Genomic DNA, 17,749 nt, shown 5'->3' with positions numbered 1-17,749 from the left:
GGCCATCGTGATCGTACTACCGGGTACGATCGGACACAATTGTGGTTGATTGTGGGGCCGCCATTCGTTATTGTCGCTCATTTATCGTTTGGTGCGGGTCATTAGAAGCAGAACGTGTGCTGCGGGGGTGCTTCCCGTCTCACCAAAACACCGAACGTTTGGCAAATTCTGCGGTTAAGTGCAAGCAAGTTAGAAGAAGCGGTACATAAATACACAAACACACAGAGAAAAAATGTCACATCACAGCGACGATCAGCTGCTGCAGGCCGGCAGTGATTCTTTTTGGGAGCTGAACAATTACAAACGCACCACTAAGCGGATAGAGGACGGTTACAAGTGAGTAGCGTAATTTGTGGCTTGAGTCGCAATCACAATCGTTGCCGAATTCGCTGATTAATGTTAATTTTTCTTTCCATTGCGTAGATTGTGTACGGAGCTGCAAACACTGATCCAGGAGCGTGCCGAAATTGAAAAAGCATATGCCAAAAATTTGAAAGCATGGTCAAAGAAATGGGGCGAATTGATTGAGAAAGGTGAGTCAAAATTTGGACCAACGGTTTGAGACGCCATTATTGAACAAACGCTTGAAAATTGAAAACATCGATGATCGTGCTAGAGGACGAGCCATTCCAGGTGGTTTTGATAAGACAACGAAAAGAGAAATTGCAAAGTGCATTCGAGAGAAGTGGGATATAACAAATTATACGCCACACGCTAATGTATCAAATGCTCTCATCGTGTTACCACCATGAATCGTGCAACGGTGCGCTACTTAATATGACCTTCAGCTTTTTTAAGTGATACCACCACCATGCAGCCGAGCGATATGCATGTGAAGGTTATAATATTCTTGCTTGATTTTTCTAGGACCCGCGTCTCCCGTCTCTCCCTGGTCGCCATGCACATTAGTTGCCAGTAGAGCGACAGTTCGATGGGGTGACATAATAGCAGAATAAGCAGCTTCGACCATGAAATCATCCGATGGGGAATGATGATCTGGGTTGATGCACTTGTGCGGTGTGTTAAACGTGCCGTCTGTTTGGTTGAGTATCGAGAGATTTATGAGTATTGCACTAATCAAGTTGACATGGTACAATGCATCTGTTCAGGTCTTCTGAATCTAAGCACACCATTGACCGTTGAAATGCGAATTCATTTTACCAGCTTGTGAAAGCAATAAAATTTTCATCGCGGAAATCGAACTGAAATCAATGAGAACCTTTGTGAAAATTGGAAATCGAAGGTCAATGCAAATACAGCTTCTGACATAGTAGCTCACCGCTGTCTCGGTGAAGTGGGATTAATTTGTTAGCATTTAAAAATAGCTACCCGTGTTTGTGCGTGTCCATCCGTACCCCGTTCGCGATTCTGCTCCAACCGTCCGTATCTCCATGCTTGGCATCGCGGTAAGAAAAGTGTCTTAATATATCATTTGCCACACACTTGACGGAGTTTGCCCGCCGCCATGTTTCTCCATGTGCTCTGCGTTACACGCTCATTGCGCGGTCGGAGAGCACATGTGAGACTTGTAAATCGGATGTGTGATGAAGCGAAAAATTACGGACAAATGATATTACGTTATGTGTCGTAACATTGGGCCTGCGTTTCGCTTATGTCACATCATTACAATGTTCACTGAATGAGAAGCATTATTAATGTAGTTTTCATTTAAATTCAACTCACGAAATATTACTATGGCTGATGAATCCTCAGTAATCTCGATGGAATCACTCAGATTTGTTCTGAAGAAATGAAGTTCATTTACCTTTTTTTAGGAAGCGTGTTTGTTCGGTTTGGTAGCTATTCCGGAAGTATCAGAGTCAATCTAACCATATTGATTTTTCAATTAGACCACCAAATACGACACTAATTTCTTACCCTGCAGTTGACGGGGTAGAAGTTGTACCTTATTCCATTCTACTTGGTTTCTTCTCGTGGCCTTACATTCAATCAATACATACCCGCACAAAACGAAACACGTCCTTAATTGAGTTACGAAGGTCAAAGGGGACGAATGTGAAGAATATCGATGGTAACGTACGGTGTACGGATTTACTCCACCTATTAGCGTGTCTTGGCGAAGGTGATTGTGTACAGGGAAAGGATAAAATATTAAATGACACTATGTAATTGTGAGTTTAATGTTTTAAAATCTAACTCTCGTATTGTTTATGTAATCATTCACAGGACCAGAGTACGGTACGACAGAAGCGGCCTGGAAGGGAATGCTCACGGAGGCAGAACGTTTGTCCGACCTGCATCTGAAGATAAAGGCAAGCCTTTGTTCCGATGTAACACTTCAGATAAAAGAATGGCAAAAGGATAGCTATCATAAGGTATGTGTCAAGCATCGTGTATTCTACAAAACCTGGAATCCTTGGGTGTTGAATGATGTACTCTTATGCTTTTCTCCAAACAGTCGATGATGCAAATTAAGGAGCGCAAAGAAATGGAAGATCAATTCAAACGGGCACAGAAACCATGGGCCAAATTGTTAGGCAATGCGGAAAAGGCGAAAGCAGATTATCACGCGGCTTGTAAAATGGAAAAATCCGCCGCCAATCAGGAACGAAATGCCTCCAGCGATTCTTCGATGTCAAACGATCAGGTGCGTTATGATGAAGAAATCCAGAAGCTATTAAACGATTACGGAATATCCGCAGTAGTAACGTATTTTATTTCTATTTCTTGTAGCTAAAAAAGATGCAAGAAAGGGTACAGAAGCTTAAGGACGACGTAGCGAAGAGCCGCGATCGATACGAACAAACGCTCAACGAGATCAAAGAGTACAATCCCGTGTATATCGAAAGCATGACGAACGTTTTCCGGAAGTGCCAAGAGATGGAGGAAACTCGGTTGTGTTTCTTCAAGAATGTGCTGTTCTCGATACACAAATGTTTGAACATTTCCGAAGATCCGAGTTTGCCACAAATCTACAAAGAATTCCACCATACGATCAACAACGCCGACCACCAGAAGGATCTGAAGTGGTGGTCCAATAATCACGGCGTCAACATGGGTATGAGCTGGCCAACGTTCGTGGTAAGTGCAGGGACTCAGTGTCCAACGAAAGGGATGTGGTACGAATGTCAAGCGGCAGTGGACATTGTTGCTGTGTCTTTCTGTTTTACGATATTCTACCGTGTCCTATTAGCTGACCTTGTTCAGTTTTCTTTTATTAACCTTGTGTCTATTTTGACCCTTTTTCCTTCTAACGTGGATGCTTTTTCTAGCGCATGCTGTTTCATGTTTAGATAACCATATAATGAGTTACACTGTCTTCAAAAATCTCAAACATTCAATATACTTTTTTCAGCAGGAAGTTAAAAGCATTACTGAATCACGTATAGCAAATAACATCTATACAATATTTTTCTGATTATCTTCCTGTATTAATCCTTAAACTTTTCATCCATAATTTCTTTCAGTACGATTGTTATATTATTTGTTTTTGTGTGAACTTTATTTCTTTCTTAATTCTTGACTATTTCGTTATTATTAATCAAAAATGCTGTAACGCGGAATTGGGCAAAGGATAATAGAGCTTTACTGCAGCTGCCTTGCTACTGATGCGCCTACCATCTTTATGGAGGCTGGGTATTCTATTTGTGGGCTAATAGAGGATATTTCTTATGTCGAGTGAAGTGCCATTACTAATCGAACTCAAAATCGTCTATCGCATTGCTTTTTCCTTTTCCCAGGACGCAATCCCTATCCCTAGTTTAAATATGATCCTGTTATGTATGTACTTGTGCTATTAGAGATGCGCACCTTTTACCAATGTTGTAAAAGGCAAAACAAGTTTTGTTTGTGCCATTTAAAATAAGTTTCTTCCTTGATACTTTTCTTTTATCGTTTTTCACTTATTAATTGTAATTTCGTTTTCTTTTTTACTCTTCCCTCCTCTTCATACTCTTTCCGACTGGAATTTAAATTCAAACATCCCAAATTGCCACAATGATCCTTTAACCGTGAAACCAAATGCTGCCAAAAATCCAAAATCCACATACAAACACACATTCCGGTTCCTCATAAAAATAAATCATTCATCTGTTGTGCGATCGTGCGCATTGCTATGTGTGTATGTGTGTTTTATGCTCCGCTCCGACGCCATTAACGAACGGAACACAATCCTGCTCTCATGCGTGCGCGCGCCCTTCTCCAGGAGTACACGGAAGAGTTCCGCGACATTGCGAAGGGCATCAAATCCAAAGAAGCTTTACCCGCAGCGCCGATCACGCTCATTCATCAGCGACCCGTGGCCGAAGATTTGCATGTAATTTTTGTTTAATTTTATTGTTTTATTTATTGCTTTCCTTATTTTTCCTCACGTACACACCTACACGTTTTAAGTTTTAAGGCGAAAGAGGAAAGTTCACTGTTGTGTTTTAGGATTAGAGTTTTGTGCGTGTGTGTTTTGCTCTAGTTATACATTACTTTATGTGCTGTTTGAAGTTATTGTTTCGAATGGTTTTGTCGTCTACTATTTTTGTTTGATTTTTCATTTGTCTAATGGTTTTCTTTTATCGTTTGCACCTTACTGTTTGAACGAAAATCACTTTTTATTCCCACTTTTGCTTGTCCTCGGTTAGTAACCGGTAAATCATAGAGTTAATTTGTAGTGCATTTTATTTATATTATTTCATTGCTGCTTTTGACTTGCTGAAAACATAAATAGATACTATTTGATTGTTCGGTATTGGATCTAGGGTAAAGACGGTTAAATACGAAATCTGATTTAACCAACAGCTTTTGAGTGATAAAATATTAGTTGTGCTTAGAAGGCTCAAATAAAAATAAACTACAAACGCGGTTAATTAAACAAACAAAGTAGAATTGACAGTCTGTAGAGTAATAGCATATTAGGGTAAAGAAGACTTAGTTTCTTCGCCCTAGAATACTTTCTATTGATGCAGTAGATTTGCGTTAAAGTAACCTTTACTGTAGAAACCGGGAAGTTTTTACTGTTGATAAAAATATGACTATTATTATTGATAAGGATATTGTTTCGCTTTCTTTTTCTGCGAAACTAAACTTTGCGTAACAGGAATATCCGCCACCACCGCCAGCTAACAACAATCGGCTACTCGGAGGTGGCAATCGGAACAGTACGGCCCTTAGTATTACCAATTCGACTGGCAACAATCGCACCACCCCGACACCGAATAATGATTCGCCCAAATCGGAAACGGCTTCGACGAAAAATGAACCAGCTATTACACCTACCCGAACATCGCCAGGGCGCGCTGCACCACCCGGAGGAGCGGTCGTTACGTAAGTTCTACGATTCCCATAATGTCTGAGGCAATGTAAATGATTGATTGGGTTCGTTTCTCTTTCCAGCAATGGTAACTCCGGAACGAATGGCAAAGCGAACGATAGCAATCCTTTCGAAGAGGAGGAAGAGTGGGATGAGGGTGATGGTAACGATAATCTTCTGGTGGACAATGGTGAACCTGGCGTACCGGTGAAGGCACTGTACGACTACGAAGGTGCGGAAAGTGATGAGCTTACGTTCAAACAGGGTGAGTGGCGCTTGTGTAAGATTCTTATTCGCCAAAGGACACTTATAATTGATCCTTGTGCTTTTGCTTCTAATCGTAGGTGATTTATTTGAAAAGCTGGAAGACGAAGATGAACAAGGCTGGTGTAAAGGACGAAAGGACGGGCGAGTAGGACTGTACCCGGCCAACTACGTGGAAGTGGTAGCGACGTAAGCGCAAGAAGGAAGAAAAAAACAAAACCTTCCAATCGAAGGCAGTTAATGATGTACAACGGTTAACGTATGATAAGTGCACGTAGTCAAACCGAGGTACAAGCTGCTGCAATGTTGGATTTTATTGGATTACATTTTTGGTAGGGAACGAAAAGCAAAACTAAAATATGATAGCCCAACATCACATTTACAACGGTGTGGAGCAAACAGGCACATGGATACAATCTTTAAAGTTGATAGAACGAGCAAACCCTCTCAAGTAGCGGATGTGACTTCGACGTGTGTTTGGTTTGCTTTCAATCGTCGGGTAGTTTTGAAGCAACGCGCCATCGTTCTCTGGAACCAACTAGCTTAAAAGGATAAGGATCCGCAGAGACCACTAATACATCAAAAGGACCTATTATGCAACTTTGGCCAAAAAAGCAGGAAGTATTTTTGTAGGTTTGGAAAGTGTCGATATTTCCATCGGGTTTTAGGGTCACATATGAGGATAGAGAAACAGAGAGAGAGAGAGAGAGAGAGAGAGAGAGAGAGAGAGAGAGAAAGAGCCATAAAAAGCCCCGGTTGAAGGTGTTTACATTCGTACACTTAATATACGTAGGTTTTTGCTCACGAAATTCGGCACTATTCATAGAGTGCCGCTGTAGGTCCTTTGGCATGTATTGTTAATCGTAGGAAAAGCGTAGTGTGTTTTTGCAAAGCCCCAGTCATGATACACATCGTGATTGATCTGTTATTTACGTACACACTTTATCGTTTGTATGTGGGAAAATGATTTGAAGAGTTTTTTTTTAAATTATTATTATTCCTTTCCTGGTTGGATCCATTTCTCGTTAGAATGTACAGTTTTTGATGTTAGTATTCATATAAACTACATGGTATAAAACACACACATGAAATGAAAGTGGTGCAGTTGTGTTTTTTGCCATTATCAACTTGCCTTTTGTATGAGTGGAAAGGTATTTTTGATGTACTTTTTTGGTGGATTCCTGGCATCCGGGTAGGGGAATCGATTGGGGTCATTTTTTCATCACGTCCTTGCTGAAATGAAGGATCGTTTATCGAGTTTAGTCACCTCTACGTCTTTTGTTTTGCGTTCTATCGGTTGTTCCGTTTTATAGTACTATACATACGGTTTTTAATAAAGGAAGCATCTAGACATAAGTAGAAATTGAAGCAATTCTAAGCATGGAAGCTCTGCATTTAGCAAAAGAATCGAACGATTACTGTTTTACTACAAATTTGGTGTAAAATTGTCCTTTCTAAAACAAAACAGAGAGTAAAACATTTAAACCGCTCGAGACGCCTCTGGGAATTTAATAGATTTTGGTAATATCGCCAGTTTTGCTGGGTCAACAACAGCTCAATGTAGAGAACAATCAATCTGTGCCGACGACCGTATGCAATGTCGAGCATCCTGTAAAATCCCGACATTATTTTACTGTGCTTTAGAACACATTCGAAGCTATAATATTTTGTTTTATGAAACACGCGCAGATTATTTCCCACCCCCTCCAAAATACACCGTGTAAAACACAACCTCAAAGTGTTTTAAAATCAAATAGAAAATATCGTTTAGAGTAACAATTTCCCACCTTTTGCTGCAATATGAATATATATATTTATATATATATACTACATGACCATTTGTTTCTCAGTCACAGACTTTATGAACTCAAAACCTTGAAAGGGAAGTATTTCATTGCGTTGTAAAATACAACTCATCATATAGGAACAGGCCAATAACACCCGGATGTTTGTGGTGATTTATTTGTTAATTTTCTACTGTACAGTTTTCAAGGGCAAACCATAGTTTTGATGCTCATTTTGTACGTTAAACCACATTAAAAAGCTGTTTTAAACGCAAGTTGAGTTGAAGGTTTTGCAACAAGTTAAATGGAAATATTCGAGGTATAAGATCAGGAAATTGAAACGAAAACGGTGGGGAAAACGCTAAATGCATTAGTAGTAGCAGTTGCAGTAGTGTGATAGTGAACAGTAAAAAAGGATAACACACTGCGGTACCGGTTGAAATGTAAAGAATGAAACGAAGGTTGAACTGTAAGCAAAAGAACATGTTGTGTATTATATTAAGTTTGAGGAAATATATGTAAAGAAGTAAAAACGACCGTGTGGCGGCAGTAGCCTAATGATAGTGTTAATTCGCATAAACTTGGTCGAAGCGATCAATTTATCTACACTGCTAGGCTACGTCTAAAACGAATATTTGCACGTCAGTATGAATTAAAACATATCACACACTCGCAAGCATCCAGTAAGAAGGTACACTTAACGGTCATAGTAGGCATTCGATTCTGTTTTTGCTATTCAGAAAAGAGAAATCCAATCGTGCAGTGGTGGTGTTCCGTAACTACTTCCGGAATTATGGATAAAGTGTTCCATCAAACGGACGAAACGTTTTACGAAACACAGTACAACAAAGGGTTTCCGAGCCATCGCATGTCAGGCGAACCGAATTTAAGGCCAACTTCAACAAAAGATGGAGGATTGCAAATGAAACAGATACTCGAGACCGAACGTACGAAGCCAAAGGAACAGCAGTATCGTGAACGCTGGCATCAGTTGCACCGCGGCCAGAACGATTCGGTCGGGGAACAGAAATTTCTTCACACGGTTGATTCTCTAACGTCGGTAAAGGATTTAACACACGGTGCGAAAAGTAAGGTAGAAAGCAACTTTTCCAGCATACTGTTCCCGGGATACGATGCAGATAGTAATAGTGATTCTGCTCGACGGGGAAGAAGTCAAACCGATGGGGATATAGGGGATGCAAAAAAGATTTCTGTGACGCACGGGAGACGAACGTACAGTGATCGAAGTGGAGATTGCTTGTGGAAAATTTTTAACCATGAACCATCATCGTCGCCTTGTTTAACAGCCAACAAAGGACGTAGAAAGCATGTAGCAAATCTACCAGCCGCAGGAAGAACATTAGAAAGATGTCCTTCTGCTCCGTGTCGCAGGTACGATATGATTACGCAGGAGGCAGAACAGCAGGACGCTCCGGCAATCAACAAAGCGCTACAATATTTGAACAAGCTGCGTTCATTTCTTTCCCGTTCTGGGGCAGTACAAAGTACGCGAAAGGAGTTGCAGCAAAGCGTGCTCGACGGGACGGAACAGAGTTGTGATTGGAACAGTGTACTGCTTAAGTACATTGGAATAGCTGGTTCGCTGGATTATCAGCTTTTGAAGCCACTACTTAATAAGCTCAACATTGACACAGCAAGTTATGAAGGCTTCGCAAAGTTTCTAGATATGTTAGATAGTGAAATTTCACTGACCCGGTTTGAACTTGGGAAGCACATGCAGAGGCAACTTGAGCAAACGTTTTCCGACGAGAAGAACATCCTGTAAGAATTTCGGATCGAGAATGCAGCTTTCAATACAATTATAAATTGATGATCGTCCCGCGCATTGAGCTCGCTTAAAAATACTTTATTATATATTCAAATTACTTGTACATATTTATAAATAAAACATAAAAACTCACACAAAATCGCTGCGGACAGTCAAAAATCAAATGCGCCGAAGCATGGAGGCTAATTGCATGTCTTTGGGAAGAAGTGTTACGCGATTCCGGTGAAGCGTACAGCGATAAGCATCCTCGAACAGCTGTATCACATATATTTCCGCCGCTTCGTGCAAACAGACAAGCATATCCGGAGTGACCCGGATCGACCGGCTCGTATACTCGGCCAGGATCTCCCGAATGACGCGGGCAAAACTCATCTTTGGAATCAGCATATGTACCGTGTTTTGCAGGTGTATAATTTCCTTCAGCAGCTTCAGTTGGTGTGGTTTTGTCTGTTTCCGGCTGTGCGGTTGTTTGGAGCTGGTCGGTTGGGCTTCGTTTCTGGTTGTTTTGCTAGTGCTTCTCGATGCTTCACGTGGCGAATTGCGTCTCGGGGTGGAGGCAGTGGTAGAAGCGGTTTCTTCGCGGTCAGTGTTGGGTACGGTGGGCATACTGGCGAGCCGATGCACTGATGCTGCTACATTGGTCCGTTTCGGGCTAGAGTGTTTGTGCGACGGCAGGAAGGAAAAATTCGGGCGCGATTGGTTTTTATTGCTGTGGAACGAATCATTTTCACTATTGCTGAGCGAATCGTCCGATTCTGCGCCCATTACATCGCGAAGCTCATCCCTTGTTCGAAGGGAGCGGTATTCGGCACTTTGTTCGGTCCTTCTCATTTCCTGCGAAGATGAATATGTCGGAATTTTCTCTTTGGCTGGTGGTTTGCCTTCCTTCGCTACTTTGGTGGTCTTTTTCCTTGGCGCCATCGGACAATAACAATGTTAATATTCTTTTCTCCTAATATTCAGACAAACGCCACAAACAAGCCAAATATGGCCGCCAAAACTGATTGCCGGTATTCGAATACCGGTTTTCAAATCACGGATTTAAATACCGCCGCTGTGAATCTGCCGTCCGTTGAAGAAGCAACAGTTGTCATAAAAGATCATTCTTTTATCTCACGATGGAACGGACGTGCAGGATGCTTGCTCTATTTCACTAGCTAATAATAATTAGGAGCAAAATATTTTTCTCATTTTTCTTTAATTTTTACAGAATTCATCCGAAGAAAATCAACAAAAAAAAAAATGGATGACAATGTCTACCAAGCGATCGATCTGCACACGATATAGCCTTTTGTTTATTTCCTTCGGAGCACCAAACGTCATAGGTAAACGTCAGTTTAGCGATAAGAAAAAAAATGTTTGCTTGCAAGAAATCGTGACGTTTGCCGATGATCATTTTATTTGCGTGTTTGCAATCGAAAAACGGGAGGAAAATTTTTAAAAGAGGAACATTTGGCCGCTATAAAAGATTACTACATTTCGCCGGTTGGACAAAAACTTCCTGGCAAAAGGACTGCTACGGTTTTTCCCCTTTTTTCGTACGTGGATGCTTTGAAGTTAGGCGATGGATCGAGGCAAATCAGGGCCGGGCATTCGGGCGACCAAGAAGCAACAGCTAAGCCACCCGCAGGCGGAATTGTATGCTCTCGGTTCTAAATCGTCCGTTGGTGGTTCCCGTGGCGACGATGCCAAATCTCGGGTCGTTGTCGGTGGTGTGGTATCGGACCGCAAACGGGAGGCCTCTTCCTCGATGGCGCTGGGAAGTGTTGGAGGTCCAGCCGCGTCGAAGAAAATGAAACTTTCGGCGGGAGCGAGTGGTTCTATAGGTAGTGGTAGCAGCACTGGGTTGGGCGGCGTTTCCGGTGTCGGTACGAGTAAGATCTCCTCGGGCGGAGACAGCTCTAGCTCGAGCAGCATTCTCGAGTACTGGGAACAGTGTGCAATGGAGTGTGAATCGGTAGATCTAGCCGCGACCGTACTTTCGGCCATAGAGCAACAAGACAGCGACAGCGTCGTGGGATATATTTGCGGAGCAATCAAACTGCTCATATCGCCTAAATCGAAATCGGAATCAGTTTTATCACTATCGTTGCTGTATCTGGCCCGTTTGCGGCCACACTTGTTCTGCAACGAGACGATCACATCGGCACTGATCGCTGTGCTGAAGCGAGATAGCGGTGGAAATGCGTTCAAGGGCCGCAACAATCCAACGATGCACATTCTTGCGTGCAACCTGCTCGCCCGAGGATACAGTGATAAAAAGCAGTGGCCAGAAAGTTTCATCCGGACGTATATTGATGATGCGATCAACGATCGTGTGTGGGTGGATTACGAAGAGTGTGCCCCGTTTACCGATAATATTGTGGCTGCTTTCGGCACTAAAATACCACCCAAGTGGATGCTACAGCCGGAGCTGAGTACACTTAATCCAACGACACGCGACGGCACACTGCCCGACGATGAGCACTCAACGGACAGCGGGATGTTTGGCGACGCATTGGGGAAAGATCCCGATGCAAATCCACCCCGATTTGGGCATATGCGTGAGCAGCTCGAGCGCATGGTAGTGGACGCGATGAAGGATCAGCTCAACCGTCGACAAGGGCCGGACTGCTCGACGAAGAATTTGCTGCGATATATCTCACTAGCGTCCGGCATACTGGAGGTACGCGCTTTCGTTGTTCCCCGGCTAGAAATATGGATCCACAACGGGAAGTTGATCAAACCGGTGCAGGAACTGTTAACCTTCCTGTGCTACAACGTAACGGGCCAGAGTCCTAAAGAGCACGAAGTGCTCTCCAACTTGGCCAAGGTGCGGCTGAAATCTAAACCACTGATTAATATCTTCATGATCGGGCTGAAGGAGATGATCAACTGCCAGCCGGAAATACTAACCCCGCTATTGAAGTATGTTGTGCAGAATGAGCTCTCCAATGCGCGTAACCCCAACAACATGGGCATGCTGGCCATGATGTTCCAGACGAAACCGACCGAATCGGCCGCCAACCTGGCAGAGATCTATCAGGAATTTTTACTACAGCGCGAAGATGTGCTGCGCACGTTGCGATTCTTCCTTCGCGAGTTGGTAAAGATGCTGCGCTACGACATCAACCTGACCGTGTTCTGCAAAGTGCTGCTCCAAAACCGGACCGATCTTACGCCGCAGATTGCAAGCTCGGAGTTTCGCGATCGTATCTTCCACTCAATCGTCGATCTCGTGTGTCTGTGCATGTTCCTGTCCGTGTCGCCGCAAATACGCGAAGCAAACGTTTCCATCCGCAGTGGACGCGAAACGAAAAGTTCCACAGCACTGAGTGCGTTCTACCAGCAGCAGTCGATCATACAGGATCAGGCACTCGCCTGGATGAAGGATGTCGTACCGAGGGTATACAAGCCGATTGCTGCCAGCGATTATAAGGCGGCACTGCACAAGCTGTTGCTATTAGATTCTCCAGAGGCGTACGCCAAAGGGGATCAGTGGCCACCGGAGCCGGAACGAGCGCCACTTCTTCGAATGGTGTCCGAGATTCCGCTGCAAGAGAGCCTTATGCTGTGCATACTGTTAATTGGTATTGAGAAGGAGATTCCCTTCTCGATACAGGATACGATGGAGATTACGGAGCAGTTGGTTCGTAGGGCTGGATCCCTGCGGCACATGGACTACCCACCGCTGGAGATCACCGATCTGAAGATTATCGAGCTGCTGTTCAAGATGTCCGAATATCACCATCCGGATAATATTGTTCTACCGACGAACTATGAACCGCCCAATCTCGCCATCTCATCCCTGTACTGGAAAACGTGGATCATTCTGCTGCTCATCTCGGCCCATAATCCCTCCTCGTTCGGGTCGTTCTGCTGGGAACAGTATCCGATGCTCCGGTTGCTGATGGAGATGTGCATTACGAACCAGATTGGACCACCGAAACCGTGCGAAGAAGAGCTCTCAGTGGCAGCCCTCGAGAAGGCTCAGATATTGGAGTTTGAGAACCATCTTGCCTCGAACCCGATTACGGAACAGAACAGTTTGCTTCTATCCCAGCTGATATTGATGGATCCGCGGGGAGTAGCACGTCGACCACCGAATCCGGTCCTAGATCAAATACAGCAACTTAATGTTAGTCATCGGTTGGGGCATCTGTTGTGTCGCAGCCGCAAGCCGGACCTGCTGCTTGAGATCATCCAGCGCCAGGGAACGTCACAATCGATGCCGTGGTTGGCGGATTTGGTGCAAAACTCCGAGGGTGACTTCAACCATCTGCCGGTTCAATGTTTGTGCGAGTTTCTGCTTGCCAATTCCGGCTCGGCCATTGTAGAAGCGAGCCGTGAAGCGGAACTGCTGCTGTATTTGCAGCGCGTACTGCAGGACGAAACGGGCGAGCATCAGATGATGATCGGAGAGGTGCTGGAGTACTTCCTTCGTCGGTTGTCATCGTTCTCGAGTGCCTCCCGACAGGCAGCCATTCGGGGCTTGAAGCTATTGCTGAAAGTGTTCCAAGAGGAGTACGACCCTGGTGCGACCGTTCCGATCGAGGCCAACAATGGGGACTGGTTGTTACGCTATCTGCCCATGATACCACACTTCCCGTACGTGAGACCGAGCGTGATCGTACAGCTGCGTGCTGCCTGCCAGGTGGAAAACATTCCCGAGCTGGTGATGGTGTACATCCAGTTCGTGGCAGCTCATAGCGCAATGGACGGCGAGGAAGCAATGCTGGAACATGTGATGGACATGTCGCATCTGATTGTCGAACGCACCACCGTGTTTGCAAACATCATTCCCACGCTAGCAGATCCGAGCGAACAGCGCATCCAGACGCTTAACTGTTTGTTTGTCATGTTTAACAACTTCCTGATCAAGCTGCGCGATGCGAAGGTTATTCCACATGCGTTCACCGAATATCCCGATCTGTTGCTGGTACAGTTCGCCGACGAAAGCCAGTGTCACATCCATCTCAACATCATCCAGGCCTTCGTGATTCTGCTCACGCATTCGTCGTTCATTTCGGTGGCGGGACAAATATTGGACTACTGGTTCCCGGAGGGTTCACCGCCTCCGCAAGCATTCACGGTGGACGGTTCCGAGCCGGTGTGCATTCTACCCGACTGGCTGAAGTTGAAGATGATCCGCAGCAGCGTCGAGCGGCTTGTGGATGCCGCCCTGCAAGGGCTGACACCGGATCAAATTGTACTGTTCGTGCAGAACTTCGGCACCCCGGTCAGCTCGATGTCGAAACTGTTGGCACTGCTCGACCGTGCCGTGATCGTGCAGTACGAGGCGGTAAATGCCGCCATCCTGAACAAGAGCTATCTCGCACAGCTAATCGAGATACAACAGGCACGCGGGGCCAAGAATGGGCACATTTCGGTAAAGGCGCTAGAATTGCTCCCGCAGCAGCAGATGGCTACCGCTTCCGGGGAGCAAAAGATGGTGATCGATGAAGAGCAGGAAGCGAAACCGCTGGTAACAACCGTAGAAGGAAGCGTAATGGAGTCGTACCGCATTGAGCTGTTACCTTCGACATCAGCCGCTGATCTGCGACGTTCTGTGTCTTCCGATGCGAGGCCTGTAGCCGGCTCGAAGACGAAGGAGATCGAGGAAGCGATTGAGCTGGTGCTTACCTGTCCCTTGAAGCTGAACCGCACCGCCATGGGCAAATACCGAAAGCTTATTCAACGGCTAATGAACTCATCGTCAAAATCACAGGAGTATGCCGCCAACAAAGCGATCTCGTACCTGGGCCGTTTGCTTAAGAGTCCCCAAGGTCAGGGTTTGATTAAGGGATTGGTACAGAACTCGCAAGTGGTATGCTTCTTCCGGGCGTTGCTTGAAACGCCAATCGAAAAGTTTGAAAATCTCAACTACATGTTGCATGTGTTGGATGAAGTCATTCGTTGCGTCAATCCGACGTCGAATACCGTCCTGTTGGAGGTGTTGGTCAGCAAGCGGACGCAGATGATACGCCACGCCCAGAAAGAGGCGGGTGGTATTGCGAATGGATCAAACGGGAAGCAAGAATCAACGGTCAGCTGCTCCGGAACGTTTGGCAGTGAATTGCTGCAGGTACTGTCGACTACCAGAACTGCCGATGTGGAAAGGAAAGGAATGCAACAGCTGTGGCGCACCAGCCGGGAAACACTGATCAGCGTCGCTGCGACCATGCTGAAAGGAAGTGGTAGCAGACCAGAAGGGATGGAAGCAAAAAGTGAGCCTGAGTGTAACAAATGTGGGCTGCTGGTCGATTGGGTGGCCGATGCGGACTCGGAACTGATACGGGTCAACAAGGAGCAGCAGATGGAGTTATTATTCAGCCGAAGTTTGTCGAATTCGCGCCCATATCTGCTGTCGCTGATGTCACATCAGGCGAGCTGGGCTACCATGTACCAGACGGTGGACTTACTGATGGGATCGTTCAATCCCGCATACGATCCCGCCTCGGTACTGGATTTCATCGATACGCTAACGCGCAATCCGCGCCTTTGGCAGGGACGGGACAAAGCCGTACCGAAGCACGAACAGATCGAGTATATCGTAACGCTGAACGAGACGCAATCGTGCACCTTCATCGATTACATACTGGCGGAGGAAAACGGTGCGGCAGGGCCAGTTCGTCGTTTGAGTCAGCGCGTGAAGCTACTGTTGCAGTGTTTGCCGGGCAAACTTTCCATGCTGCCCGGTATGGTGATGTACGTGCAGGGCTATGAGCGTCGCGCGAATGCGGCAGTCTTTGCTTCCGCGGCCCGAAAGTTTCTGCAACAGCTGTATCTCAACCTACCGCCCATGAAGTTTATCCTGCCGAGCGTCTGTACGGATCTCTACCAGGCCGATATGCGCAACGAGCCCGGTGGATGTGTGGCGGACAAGTTCACGTACTACATCATTACGACGATCGCGTGTCTGAACAATCCGCGCGACTTTCAAACCATGTCCGCTGAAATGGAGCTGATCGTGCGGAAGCTTGCCGCATCGCATCCAACGCTGCTGCTGCGACAGTTGTCCGTACTGTCCGCACTGCTGCAGGGACGTGCCCACATGGATCTGCACGTGCTGCGTTCGGAGTATCACTTCCATCTGTTCCACCAGGTGATGGGCATACTGGAGCTGTTGGCACCGCTCGTATACCACGATTGCTACCGTGCAGGGCTACAGAACGGGCTGGATTGTTTTTTCCAGCTGCTGAAACATCACGGTACATTTAAGGAAAGCTACACACTGATCTACCGCTTTGTCGAGTTCCTGCAGGCATACATCGGGGCAAATCCGCAAACTGCCATCGCGTTCGTAGAGCAGTACGGTGACGTACTGATCGATCTTGCCCATCAGCACTTTGATTTGCACGCGCTGCAGCAACTGGTGCAAGGCCTGTCAATGTTACGCAACACGGGCACATTCGCGCGAAAGCATTCCGTTGGTATACTGGCCGATTTGGACCTGCTGGCAGCAAGTGCGGCATCGTTCGACGGAATGGATGATCAGCGTGCGATGATCGATAGCAACGCTGGGAGTAAACTGGGCGATTCAGGCAGTGCAGCAGTGGGGCTGATGCTGGCCCCGGCGATTAAGAATGATATTCTACCGAACCACTGGACCGAGCTGGTCGCGGTGCTACGATCCAGAGACATCGATGAAGTTTCCGTGCCGTTAATGGAGTTGGACGCACTGTCCGTTAAGCGACCGGCACTGCTCGAGGACATCTTTGACGATGTGATCCGGTTCGTGCAACACCCGTCGTCTACGATCCGACAAATGGCGCATAATCTGGTGACGCGTTGGTTGAAGCAAAGCCCGGGCGGCGTTGGTACGAATGGGACGGCATTGACGGCGTTTGTACAGTGTCTTAACCATGAGGACGTTGCAGTGGTGCACAGTGCGCTGGACAAGACGACGGAGTATACGCTGTGCCTGCAGGAACACACGCCACAGATATTGAAGGCTGTCTTCGAGCTGGGCATCGGCAGCCGCATTAACACGTACAATGCGCTACGAAGGTGTGTTCAGGCACTGAAGAAGCAGCATGCGTGTTAAGCTGGTTGAAGGAATGGAACATTAATGTAGCACAGACAGCGACTTATTATAGTAAGGTCACAAAGAATGTAAAAAAAATAGATTCTTACCGTAACAATAACCCACCATAGACGTTTATCAATCTACGACTGATCAGAAGATGATGAGAAAAATCCTATTTTGCCAGTTAAACTGTAAATCTTCCGGATTTCTCGTTTTTATTTATATCTATAATTTATTCGTAATTTTCGGCTGGACGATATACGGGTATCCGAACCAAAGCATACAAAACAAAAGGAATTTAATTGTTGGTTGAACATAATATCAGATTGACTGTGTCGGGATGGTGTTATAGCCTAAATAATTATTGCTGCTGTATGCACACAGTGAAGCAGTATGGGTTTGTCCGGTTTTGCCCAACGATCCACATCCGCGTGGACCGACGGATAACGGTGAAAGGAATTTTTACGTTGATACCACAGATACGATACGATTGAATGCACAGTCTATCCGTTATGAGATTTAAGATTAAAACCAATATGATAATTTCGATACAGTTCGCGGTACGATAGCGAAAACGCACAACAAAGCTGAGATAAGTGGCGAACGCCTTCGTTTTGTTGGTTGCCTAATTTCCCTGCTGACAT

The 17,749-nt window shown here is 45.6% G+C and overlaps 3 protein-coding genes across 3 annotated transcripts; 2 read left to right on the top strand and 1 right to left on the bottom strand.

Annotated features, from left to right (window-relative positions):
- The first annotated feature begins 232 nt into the window (after positions 1 to 232).
- Positions 233 to 5,717, top strand: LOC128711544 (protein kinase C and casein kinase II substrate protein 3). The gene is made up of 9 exons (XM_053806425.1): positions 233 to 336; positions 424 to 533; positions 2,188 to 2,336; positions 2,420 to 2,608; positions 2,695 to 3,042; positions 4,166 to 4,276; positions 5,048 to 5,274; positions 5,344 to 5,525; positions 5,605 to 5,717. The coding sequence occupies exons 1-9, from the start codon at positions 233 to 235 to the stop codon at positions 5,715 to 5,717; spliced, it is 1,533 nt and encodes a 510-aa protein (XP_053662400.1).
- Positions 5,718 to 9,256: 3,539 nt separating this feature from the next.
- Positions 9,257 to 10,018, bottom strand: LOC128712311 (uncharacterized). The gene has a single exon (XM_053807207.1). It carries the CDS (start codon positions 10,016 to 10,018, stop codon positions 9,257 to 9,259), a length of 762 nt encoding a protein of 253 aa, XP_053663182.1.
- Positions 10,019 to 10,661: 643 nt separating this feature from the next.
- LOC128714334 (integrator complex subunit 1) lies at positions 10,662 to 17,123 on the top strand. The gene has a single exon (XM_053809209.1). The coding sequence runs from the start codon at positions 10,662 to 10,664 to the stop codon at positions 17,121 to 17,123; it is 6,462 nt and encodes a 2,153-aa protein (XP_053665184.1).
- The last annotated feature ends 626 nt before the right edge of the window (positions 17,124 to 17,749 follow it).

The sequence above is a fragment of the Anopheles marshallii genome, chromosome 3 (assembly GCF_943734725.1).
Source record: "Anopheles marshallii chromosome 3, idAnoMarsDA_429_01, whole genome shotgun sequence".
Taxonomy (NCBI): domain Eukaryota; kingdom Metazoa; phylum Arthropoda; class Insecta; order Diptera; family Culicidae; genus Anopheles; species Anopheles marshallii.
Note: the sequence above shows the minus strand (reverse complement) of the source record. Positions and strands in the feature narration are given on the sequence as shown.

Coding starts and splice junctions, on each gene's coding strand:
- LOC128714334 (XM_053809209.1), top strand. CDS start 10,662: ATGGATCGAGGCAAATCAGGGCCGGGCATTCGGGCGACCAAGAAGCAA.
- LOC128712311 (XM_053807207.1), bottom strand. CDS start 10,018: ATGGCGCCAAGGAAAAAGACCACCAAAGTAGCGAAGGAAGGCAAACCA.
- LOC128711544 (XM_053806425.1), top strand. CDS start 233: ATGTCACATCACAGCGACGATCAGCTGCTGCAGGCCGGCAGTGATTCT. Junction 2,609..2,694: donor CTTCGATGTCAAACGATCAG/GTGCGTTATGAT, acceptor TATTTCTTGTAG/CTAAAAAAGATGCAAGAAAG. Junction 3,043..4,165: donor TGAGCTGGCCAACGTTCGTG/GTAAGTGCAGGG, acceptor GCCCTTCTCCAG/GAGTACACGGAAGAGTTCCG.